Source organism: Jaculus jaculus, chromosome 12 (assembly GCF_020740685.1).
Source record: "Jaculus jaculus isolate mJacJac1 chromosome 12, mJacJac1.mat.Y.cur, whole genome shotgun sequence".
Lineage (NCBI taxonomy): Eukaryota > Metazoa > Chordata > Mammalia > Rodentia > Dipodidae > Jaculus > Jaculus jaculus.
In genome coordinates this window covers 41,642,932-41,654,794 of record NC_059113.1, presented here as the reverse complement: position 1 = coordinate 41,654,794, position 11,863 = coordinate 41,642,932, and the positions used below count along the sequence as shown (strand labels likewise).

At 43.9% G+C, this 11,863-nt stretch overlaps 1 protein-coding gene and 1 non-coding gene across 2 annotated transcripts; both read right to left on the bottom strand.

Annotated features, from left to right (window-relative positions):
• Positions 1-866: 866 nt before the first annotated feature.
• Tmem107 (transmembrane protein 107) lies at positions 867-3,252 on the bottom strand. The gene is made up of 5 exons (XM_004663158.2): positions 3,076-3,252; positions 2,853-2,920; positions 2,650-2,750; positions 1,902-1,998; positions 867-1,685 (listed from the first exon to the last, which is right to left on the bottom strand). Exons 1-5 carry the CDS (start codon positions 3,160-3,162, stop codon positions 1,616-1,618), a joined length of 423 nt encoding a protein of 140 aa, XP_004663215.1. The 5' UTR covers positions 3,163-3,252; the 3' UTR covers positions 867-1,615.
• On the bottom strand, positions 884-1,018 carry LOC123453896. The gene has a single exon (XR_006633068.1). It is a non-coding gene; the product is annotated as a U8 small nucleolar RNA (small nucleolar RNA).
• Positions 3,253-11,863: the final 8,611 nt, after the last annotated feature.

Here is an 11,863-nt window from a genome sequence, read left to right as displayed (position 1 = left end):
TGCAAATGAACTCCAGACACATGTGCCACCTTGTGCATCTGGCTTCACATGGGTACTGGGGAATGTTACCCCTGGGCCATCTCTCCAGCTCAATATTTGTGGGTGTGTGTGTGTATGTGTGTGTGGTTTTTCAAGGTTGGGTCTCGCTCTAGCCCAGGTTAACTTCGAATTCACTATGTAGTCTGGGGGGGCGGCGGGGCTACTTCTTCCTCCTGCATGCTAGGATTAAAGGCATGTGCCACCACTGCCTGGCTCTATCACTTAATTTTTAATACTGACCATGTTTAGCCATGCTGCATACACTAAGGACTCAAGTATTCAGCCAGAGGAAAAGCTTGTATGTGTCTCATCATCAGACAGCAGCTCCCACATTTTTGCATGTTTGGAACGGTTTAGGTCACACTGTTCAGGCTGGAAACTTTCCAACCTATACTGAACCTGGAATTCCTCTACCTGTGTTTGTATAATGCCTAATAGTCCTTTAATAACTTTTTTTTTTAAGGTAGGGTTTCACTCTAGCCCAAGCTGACATGGAATTGTCTCAGGGTGACCTTGAGCTCATAGCGATCCTCCTACCTCTACCTAATAACTTGAACATATTTATTTCCCGTCACTGGCAGGAAGCAGTAGACTAAGGACTGTTTTGGTAGATTCTGGCTAGGACATATATCATCAAAGAAGTCAGGAATAGATCCACCCGGACAAATACTTAGGGACTTCACAAAGCTTCAATAGCACATACAGTCACCTCATCAAAACCTAAAACTACCTCTTAAAAGATAATGGAAACCAGCTCAAATAAAAAAAGACAAAGAACAGTCATGCAGACCACTCTAAAGCATGCACATACTAATGTTGACATAAAGCATGATCGTCAGGAAGAATCAGATAGGAGCAATCAGGGTGTTGCAAGTCCTGATTACGCAGAGACGTTAATCACGAATCATGCGATCTCCAATCATCACGTTCTTTCTGCCCTCCGAAAGGAGGAACAGGTAAGGATTATCCCACCTGACGATAAATATGCAAGCCGGCCATTGCGCATTCAGTGATGACGTTTCCTCTGAAAGATAGGATGAGAATACATCATCTTAGTGTGAGCAACTCAGTGATTTAGGGACCTTCAAATCCTAGTGCATCCTCATTGGCAAACCTTTTAAAAATGATATTTTTCTATTCCGCTACCAAAAAGACAAAAACAAATCTCTCCCAGAATGCTCCGCTCACTTAAGCGCTGGGGCTAATCATATGCACTACTTTACATATCCCCGCCCACTCCCTTCCGCTCCCGTCTACCGCAAAAATCAAAATAGAAGCGCCGCCTGTTGTTTCAGTATGTAGGGTCGGAAAACAGCCAGTTTGGTTCACAAAACTGTCTTCAGAAAAAAATTGTATCAAGTCTTGCTCTTACTATAAAATATATTTCATTACAAATTTTTACATAAGATACTAATCTCCGATTCGAGAGATTGTCCCAACTCTGCCATTCTCTACAGAAGTAGTTGGGAGGGATAAGGAGAAAACAACTGAAGCCGATTAATCCTTCCTTCTTCCTGGAACGGTAGGCGGGTCGCTGCTTCTCCAGTCTTCGTCCCCACGTTCTCATCTTGATGGATCAGAAAGGTTTCTTTTTCAGCCCAAAGACAGCGACGAATAGTGCTGTTTCAGTGATAGCTGGAAGGGCGCTGGAGAAGGCAGAAGGATGGGTTCAGGGCCCTTTCCAATACAAATACCCAAACCTCCAAACCAGACTCCACGCCGGAATAGCAGGGGAGTGGGCTTGGAGGTGGGTATGAAATTTCAAAAGATTACGGTACCTTACTCATACAGGAATGGTCTGGGTAGGAACCAGACTAAGACAAACCACCCACCCACATTCTCAAATATTGGGTCTACCGCACCTGCAGAAGGCAAAAATGTACCAGTACGTGGTACACTCCCAACGCTCGAATATGAAGAAGGATAAGGCCACGGATGCACTACAGTGAGCCGCAATAGCTTGGAAGCGCACCAGCGTCAAGGAAAAGTCTTTGGATCCACGAGTACAGGGGCTGGCATTTGAACTTGGGTTCATCTTTTGCTCCCTCCCCATACTGTAAGGGTCACAGTCGGCAGCCATGCCTTTCTGAATTTGAAGACAGTTGGGTGAACAGAGGCCAGAGCTGCGCTTACCTAGAAAGGACCCCCACCACAACATTTAGGGGCAACTGCACACTTTCAGGTGAGATAAGCTCCACACCTCACACCTACCCTAGGCCACACAGGAACAATGACAGATTTGCAGTCCTCCAGCGCCCTGGTTCTCCATCAACAGCCTGCCCATGGACCTCATTTTCTTGGTCTCTTCTGAGTTCTGAGTATTATAGCATAGCGTTTGTCACACTGGTTTACAGATGTACGTCCGTGTGTCTGTCTCTCCCTCCAGAGAGGGGGAGCAGTTTTACACCCACGTGGGGAACTCCAGTACCTGGTCCACAGCAGAGCTTAATAAATGTTAAGTCCCCCACACTGCCTAAGACCCTCTCATCTGGAGAGATTCGGTGTCGTGACTAGAGCAAGGCTATTGTGCCAAAGGCCTTAACGGGGTAGCTGAAAGGAGTCATGACGGAAATGAGCCGTGCGGGACTGCTGAGCAGTCACAAAGGATACAGAGGAGGCTCTGGGTGCTGTTGAACATGGAAACTCCTGAGAAGAAACCAGCCAGCTCCACAGCAAAGAGGCCCAGGGTGAGACAGAGAGCTGCCACCAGCCTGCAGACGAAAGGGTTTGGATCGGGGTGTCTGGAATTCTTCGAAGAACCCCCCCCCCACTCCCACCACCTCGTCTTTGTTCACCCCGACCCAAGAGCTCACTGGATGTCCTGTTTCTCATACTCTTCGGGAGTGAACCTGAGAGGCAGGCAAGCCTGGACGTTGCTCTCCTGGAGAACCGGGCAGAAAAGAGGGCAAGGAAAGTGGGGCGTATGCGGGGCGGGGGGAGCTACCAAAGCAGTAAGGCCTGGGGAAGGGTAGGCTGAACTGGAGCCACTCCAAGGTGGGAACGGGGACCGAAGGAGCACCCAAGAAAGCGCCTTACCCGGGACCAGAATAAGGTGATGACGACCACCAGATGGGCCAGGAGCGTCAAGAACCGAGATGGCACGAGCCCCGAGATATTGCCCATGGCCTTTGGGAACAGAAGAACCACCCAGAACAGTCTCCCTTGCAAGCAAGCAAGCAAATACACCTTAAGCCTCCTTCCCGCGCGCCCGGGCGCGCCCTGTTGCCTTGGTAACGGTAGGCGGGCGCCACGCACAGGGTCTCTGAAAGTCTCGCGAGAGTAGAAGCTGCCGAGCTGCTTCCGGACTCCTGGAGGGGAAGGGGGGAGCCTCTCCTAGTGGTGTGGGCTAGGCGCGGGCGGAGCCCCCTTTCGGAACCGAGGGCCGCGTGCGGGGCCGCAGCTCGCGGTCGCCTCCTCTGCCCTGAGCCGGGGGAGAACAGCAAGGGAAGGAATGTGCAGAAGCTGGACGAAGTCCCGTTTGTCAAGGGTACCCCAAAACAAAACCTTCCTTCCTTCCTTCCTTGTTTCAGTCTAAAAAGATTTGCCGATTGCAGATAAGTGCCAGCCCCTGGAACTAGAATCTGGATGAGTTTCCGGAATGGAGTGGTCTTCTGGGGCCAACGGATGGAGAGTGGAGACAGATTCGAATCCCAGATTCGTCTCCATCCCTGGGAGGAGGCTAACCCCGCAGGGATTTCATGATCACTTTGAGATGCTTGTCCTGATACTTGCCAGTTGCACACCAAGAACCAGACTGGTCTCACTGACTTTGGACTTCAAATGGAATATGAAATTTTACATCAGAAAGTTCCCACCACGTTCAAGGCTCACAGGTCCTGTCCTCAAGGGATATTCTAGCCCCATTTTCCGTTAGAACAGCCTCCGGCCCATTCACTTTCTCTGTGTATTCACGTCCATCTAAATAACAAAACCCCAAAGCAATTCTAATTTCATTCGTTCAAATGTTTATTGACTAAGTGCCAGGCACCTCCCAGAGTACGTTGATAAGATAAGACAAAATTCCCGTCCTCTTTCCAGTTTATAGTCTAGGAATACAAAACTCAAACGCCTTTAATCCCAGCTTTGGGAGGCAGAGCTAGGAGGATCGCCGTGAGTTTGAGGCTACCCTGAGACTACATACTGAGTTCCAGGTCAGCCTAGGCTAGAGTAAGACCCTACCTCGAAAAAAAAAAAAAAAGAAGAAGAAGAAAAAGGAAGGTTATAAAAATGGGCCATTTGTACTTAAATTTTGGGTTTTTTCTTTTTTTTTCAAGATAGGGTCTCACAATAGCCCAGGCTGACCTGGTATGGAGTTCTTCCTACCTACTTCAGGCTCCAGAGTGCTGGGATTAAAAACAGGCCACCACTCCCAGTTTATTCTTAAATTTTGTTTTAAGGAATTTGGCCAAAAATAAGTGGGAATGTCTTTCTCCCAAGGCAATAAATGGATTTTCTTTTTCTAAACCAAGGATTAAAAAAAAAATAAAGTCAGGCATGGTGGCGTATGCCTTTAATCCCAGCACTCGGGAGGCAGAGGTAAGAAGGATCGCCTGAGTTCAAGGCCACCCTGAGACTACATAATGAATTCCAGGTCAGCCTGGGCCAGAGTGAGACCCTACCATGAAGAAAAAAAAAAAAAAATTGGATTCGGAGCTCAAAGGGAAAACATTTTGGTCAAAGGTCATGAAAGACACATTAAGGAGTTCTCCCAATTAAGAGATCAGCTGGGCCAACCAGGCCTACAGAGTGAGACCATGTCTCAAAAAAAAAATATTTTTTGTTTTGGGTTTTAAATGTATTTTGTTCTTATTTGCTTATTTGAGAGAGAGAAATAGGCAATGAGAGAGAGGGAGAGAAAGAGAATAGGCACTCCAGGGTCTCCAGGCACTGCAGATAAACTCCAGATGCATGTGCCCTCTTGTGCAGCTGGCTTACATGGGTCCTGGGGACTCAAACCTGGGTCTTTTGGCTTTGCAGGCAAGCACCTTAACCACTCTCCAGCCCTGGGTTTTCTTTTTTCTTTGCTTGCTTGCTTGCTTGCTTGCTTTCCTCCTCCTCTTCTTCCTCCTCCTCCTCCTCTTTTTTTTTTTTTTTTTCCAAGTTAGGGTTTCACTTTAGCCCATGCTGACCTAGAACTCAGTAGTTCCAGGTTGGCCTCAGACTCACAGTGATCCTCCTACCTCTGCCTACGAAGAACTGGGATTAAAGGCGTGCATCACCATGCCCAGCCCAATTAATATCTGTTGTTAATTCTACTACTTCACTCAATCTTCTTGGCTCTCCCCTGATCCAAACCCTGTCTGTTCCTTCTATGTTGTCTTCATTCATTCACCTTCTACTTAGAAAGCCATTCTAGTGCTGGAGGGATGGCTTACGGTTAAAACATCTTCCTGCAAACCTAAAGGCCTAGGTTCGATTCTCCAGGACCCACATTAGCTAGATGCACAAGGGGCCATGCATCTGGAGCTTGTTTGCAGTGGCTGGAGGCCCTGGTGTGCCCATTCTCTCTCTCTCTCTCTCTCTCTCCCTCCCTCCCTCCCTCCCTCCCTCTTTCTCTGTCAAATGATTTTTTTTTTTAAAGTACATCATTTAAAAAATCCATTCTGGGGCTGGAGAGATGGCTTAGCGGTTAAGCGCTTGCCTGTGAAGCCTAAGGACCCCGGTTCAAGGCTCGGTTCCCCAGGTCCCACGTTAGCCAGATGCACAAGGGGGCGCACGCGTCTGGAGTTCGTTTGCAGAGGCTGGAAGCCCTGGCGCGCCCATTCTCTCTCTCCCTCTTATCTGTCTTTCTCTCTGTGTCTGTCACTCTCAAATAAATAAATAAATAAAATTAAAAAAAATTAAAAAAAATCCATTCTGACTTCCGGTTAAGATGGTGGCATAGGTACCACGCCAAAGAAGCCTAGGGGGAAAAAAGACCAAAAAAAAAAAACTCAGCAAAATACACACTTTTACTAAAAAGTGAGGTGTATAGGAAATTGAAGCGGCAGCGGAGAAGTAGAAGAGTTCCAGAGCATCCAGAGCCCGCACAGGCGGGAAAAGCGGCTCCGGCAGCTCCGCCAACCGCCGCGGCCGCAGTGCACCAGAAAGCCGCCAGGCTCGGCTCCAGCCGCAGGAAAAGCCAGGTGCCGGAGCTTCCCCTCACACCGCGCTCTCCAGGGGAGAGCGGCAGCGAACAGCAGAGGAGCAGACCGTGAGGTAGAAGAACACATGGAGCAGCGAGAGAACCAGAGCAGCTGTGGCTCCCTCCCCTCCCCCAACGCCTGAGCCCAGCTCCGGAGAACAGAGCAGTGGCCCGGGACCCGTCCATGCCAACTTGGGCTGACAGCGGGACCCAAGCAGGAGCAGAGTTCGGCAGCAACATCAGTGGCTCCAGCACCGGTAACAGCGGCCCCAGAAGCAGCAGACCCAGGAGTGGCAGCAGCGGCAGACTCTGCAGCAGCAGCTTCAGGGGGAGCAGCGGCAGTGGACACAGCAGCAGCAGCTTCAGCAGCAGTGGTGGCTCCAGCAGTGGCAGCTACAGCAGCAGCAGAGGCAGCAGCAGCAGTGCATCCAGCAGCAACACCTTCAGCAGCAGTGACTACAGACCCAGCAGGGGCAGCTTGAGCAGCAGCAGTTCCAGCAGCAGGGGTGCTGATCTGCAGGACCACACTTGCCAGGCTCATTTTGCCCTGCAGGAAAAGCAAGTGCCCAGCTCCAGAAATCAGAACAGCAGCCCGACGACCCAGGCAGCAACTTGACTGAGACCAAAATCATCCAAGGTAACTGGGATTGCACCAGGGAAGGGTCTCACTTGGTCGCAAGCTGACTTGGATTCCTCAACAGACCAGAAATCTTAACCTCTTTGTTGATAGAGGATCTGGTCGTTATAATAACTACTCTTGCATACATACTCGGGCTGTTTTTGATTGAATGTGTACAGTGTTTAGTTAAAATTTGGGAATCTACCTGTATTTTATTCCACTCAGCCTGCTTGGATACTCCTAAAGCAGGGAAACTCAACCCCTAAGAACATCTTTGTAGATACTCTGAGAGTCTTAAGAGCCACACCTAACACCTTAAGGTCCTACCCTGAAAATATATTACATCAAATCAATTGATACAGCTAAGAATACACAGCTAGCTAGAAAATCCAAGCATTAACTTAATCCAAGATGCAAAAATATATACATTATAACACAAGAAACACTAAAAAGCAAGATGAAATAAATCCACCTAAAAGTATTAATGCATCAGAAATGTCCTCCAGTGAGAAAGAGTTAGAGGAAATGCCTGAGAAAAAGTTCAAAAGAATAATTATAAATATGTTCAAAGAGGTCAAAGAACACATCAAAACAATAAAAGAGGAAATCAAAGGAATAAAAGAGGATGCAGGACACCAATTTAATGAAATAAAGAAGGCAATACAAGACATAAATAAGGAAATAGAAATAATAAAGAAAAACCAGTCAGAATTACTAGCAATGAAGAACACAGTTAATGAAATAAAAAACTCTAGAAAATCTCACCAGTAGGATGGATGAGGGAGAGAACAGAATATCTAAGCTAGAAGACCAGGTGACAGACCTAATGCAGTCCAACAAAGAGAAAGACAAACTTATAGAAAAGTATGAGTGGGAATTTCAAGATATTCGGGACACTATGAAAAGATCCAATATAAGAATTCAGGGCATAGTAGGAGAAGAACTCCAATCCAAAGGCATAGTAGGCGTCTTCAACAAAATCATAGAAGAAAATTTCCCCCAAATTGGGAAAGAGGTGCCAATGCAGATACAGGAAGCCTTTAGAACCCCAGCCAGACAACACCCAGAAAGAACCTCTCCTCGCCATATTATAATCAAACTTCCAAACACACACACCAAAGAAAATATATTGAAAGCAGTTAGAGAGAAAAATCAAGTTACCTACAAAAGCAAGCCCATCAGGATTACAGCAGATTATTCAACACAAACTTTTAAAGCCAGAAGGGCTTGGAGTGATATATTCCAAGTTCTGAAAGATAACAACTGTCAACCAAGGTTACTTTATCCTGCAAAGTTATCCATTCAAATAGATGGAGAAATAAAGACATTCCATGACAAAAGCAGGTTAAAAGAGTATTTGAAGACAAAACCAGCTCTACAGAAAATACTTGATAGAATCCTCCAAGCTGAAGAAAAGGAAAAGCACACATATAAGGAACCTAGAAAAAACAAGCAATACTCAAATACTAGTTAACAGAAGAGAGCGCAGGTAGAACCAGAAACACACACACACACACACACACAAATGGCAAACAAAAATACACAACTTTCAATAATATCTCTTAATATCAATGGCCTCAATGCCCCAATGAAAAGACATAGATTTGCAGACTGGGTTAAAAAGCAGGATCCTACAATTTGTTGTCTCCAAGAAACTCACCTTTCTACAAAGGATAGACATTATCTTAGGGTGAAAGGTTGGAAGATGGTGTTTCAAGCAAATGGGCCTAGAAAACAAGCAGGGGTTGCTATCCTAATATCAGACAGGGTAGACTTTAGTCCGACATTAGTCAAGAAAGATAAGGAAGGTCACTTTATATTGATTAAGGGCACACTCCAATAGGAGGACATTACAATCCTAAACATATATGCACCTAACATGGGGGCTCGCAAATTCGTCAAACAAACACTATTAGAACTAAGGTCACAGATAACACCAAACACAGTGGTGGTGGGTGACTTTAACACCCCACTCTCATCAATTGAAAGGTCATCCCGGGAAAGAATAAACAGAGAGGCATCTGGACTAAATGAGGTCATAGAAGGAATGGACTTAACAGATATATATAGGACATTTCGTCCAAAGGCTGCAGAATATACATTCTTTTCAGCAGCACATGGAACATTCTCTAAAATAGACCATATATTAGGACACAAAGCAAATCTTAACAAATTCAGGAAAATTGAAATAATTCCTTGCATTCTATCTGACCACAATGGAATTAAACTACAAATCAGTAGCAAGAAAGGCTATAGAGCATACACAAAATCACGGAAACTAAACAATACACTAGTAAATGATGAATGGGTCAATGAAGAAATCAAAAAGGAAATCAAAAAATTTATAGAGTCAAGTGATAATGAGAACACAACATACCAAAATCCCTGCGACACAATGAAGGCAGTTCTAAGAGGTAAATTTATAGCCTTAAGTGCCTATATTAAGGAATTAGAAAGGTCGCAAGTAAACGACCTAATGCTTCACCTTAAAGCCTTGGAAAAAGAAGAACAAGGCAAACCAAAAATCAGTAGACGGGAAGAAATAATAAAGATTAGGGCAGAAATTAATGAAATAGAAACAAAAAGAACAATCCAAAGAATTAATGAAACAAAGAGTTGGTTTTTTGAAAGGATAAACAAGATTGATAAACCCTTAGCAAATCTGACCGAGAGAAGAGACACAAATTAATAAAATCAGAGATGAACAAGGTAACATCACAACAGATTCCAGAAAAATTCAAAAAATCATAGGGACATACTATAAAAGCATATACTCCACAAAGTATGAAAATCTGAAAGAAATGGATGATTTCCTTGATCTATATGACCTACCTAAATTAAATCAAAATGAGATTAATCACTTAAATAGACCTATAACAAACATGGAGATCCGAGCAGTTATCAATAATCTCCCAACTAAAATAAGCCCAGGCCCGGATGGATTCACTGCTGAATTTTACCAGACTTTTACGGAAGAGCTAATACCATTGCTTCTTAAGCTTTTCCAGGAAATAGAAAAAGAAGGAATTCTACCAAACTCCTTCTATGAGGCCAGCATGACCCTGATACCAAAACCAGGCAAAGATAGAACAAAAAAAGAAAATTACAGACCAATCTCCCTCATGAACATAGATGCAAAACTTCTCAACAAAATATTGGCAAACAGAATACAAGAGTATATCAAAAAGATCATTCACCCTGACCAAGTAGGCTTTATCCCAGAGATGCAGGGATGGTTCAACATACGCAAATCTATAAATGTAATACATTACATAAACGGGTTGAAGGACAAAAATCACATGATCATCTCATTAGACGCAGAGAAAGCATTTGACAAAATCCAACATCCCTTCATGATAAAAGTCCTACAGAGACTGGGAATAGAAGGAACATATCTCAATATAATAAAGGCTATTTATAACAAGCCTACAGCCAACATATTACTAAATGGGGAAAAAATGGAAGCTTTTCCACTAAAATCAGGAACAAGACAAGGGTGTCCACTGTCCCCACTTTTATTTAATATAGTTTTGGAAGTCTTAGCCATAGCAATAAGGCAAGAGACACACATAAAAGGGATACAAATTGGAAAGGAAGAAATCAAGTTATCATTATTTGCAGATGACATGATTCTATACATAAAGGACCCTAAAGACTCTACTAGCAAGCTGTTAGAGCTGATCAAAACCTACAGCAATGTAGCAGGATACAAAATAAATACACAGAAATAAGTAGCCTTCATATATGCTAACAACAAACACACAGAGGATGAAATCAGAGAATCACTCCCATTCACAATTGCATCAAAAAAAATAAAGTACCTTGGAATAAACCTAACCAAGGAAGTAAAGAATCTCTACAATGAGAACTTTAAAACACTCAAGCGAGAAATTGCAGAAGACACTAGAAAGTGGAGAAACATCCCTTGTTCCTAGATTGGAAGAATCAATATTGTGAAAATGGCAATCTTACCTAAAGCAATCTACACATTTAATGCAATCCCTATCAAAATTCCAAAGGCTTTCTTCATGGAAATAGAAAAAACAATCCAAAAATTCATTTGGAATCACAAAAAACCTCGAATATCTAAAATAATACTGAGCAACAAAAAAAGAGGCTGGTGGTATCACCATACCTGATTTTAACCTAAACTACAGAGCCATAGTAACAAAAAGAGCACGGTATGGCACAAAAACAGACATCTAGATCAGTGGAACAGAATAGAGGACCCAGATGTGAACCCATTAGCTATAGCCACCTGATATTCGATAAAAATGCAAAAATACTCATTGGAGAAGAGACAGCCTCTTCAGCAAATGGTGTTTTGAAAACTGGATAAATATCTGCAGAAGGATGAAAATAGATTCTTCTCTCTCGCCATGCACAAGAATTAAGTCCAAATGGATTAAAGACCTTAACATCAGACCGGAAACTCTGAAACTGCTAGAGGAAAAAGTAGGGGAAACCCTTCAACATATTGGTCTTGGCAAAGACTTTCTGAATACAACCCCAATTGCTCAGGCAATAAAAACCACAGATTAACCACTGGGACTTAATGAAATTACAAAGATTTTGCACCGCAAAGGACACAGTGAAAAAAGCAAAGAGGCAACCTACAGAACGGGAAAAAATCTTCGCCAGCTATATATCTGATAGAGGATTAATATCTAGGATATACAAAGAACTCAAAAAGTTAAATAATAAGGAATCAAACAAGCCAATCAAAAAATGGGCTATGGAGCTAAATAGAGAGTTCTCAAAGGAAGAAATACGAACGGCATATAAGCATCTAAAAAAATCTTCTACGTCACTAGTCATCAGGGAAATGCAGATTAAAACTACATTGAGATTCCATCTCACTCCTGTCAGATTGGCCACCATCATGAAAACAAATAATCATAAATGTTGGCGGGGATGTGGAAAAAAAGGAACCCTTCTGCACTGCTGGTGGGAATGCAATCTGGTCCAGCCATTGTGGAAAACAGTGTGGAGGTCCTAAAACAGCTAGAGATTGATCTACCATATGACCCAGCTATAACACTCCTAGGCATATATCCAAAGGACTCATCTCATTTCCTTAG

Excerpts from the sequence above, each read along its gene's own strand:
- Tmem107 (XM_004663158.2), bottom strand. The coding sequence starts at position 3,162 with ATGGGCAATATCTCGGGGCTCGTGCCATCTCGGTTCTTGACGCTCCTG. Across the intron at positions 2,921-3,075 it reads TCACCTTATTCTGGTCCCGG|GAGAGCAACGTCCAGGCTTG; the intron begins GTAAGGCGCTTT and ends CCGGTTCTCCAG. Across the intron at positions 1,999-2,649 it reads CAGCACCCAGAGCCTCCTCT|CTATTGCGGCTCACTGTAGT; the intron begins GTATCCTTTGTG and ends TGCGCTTCCAAG.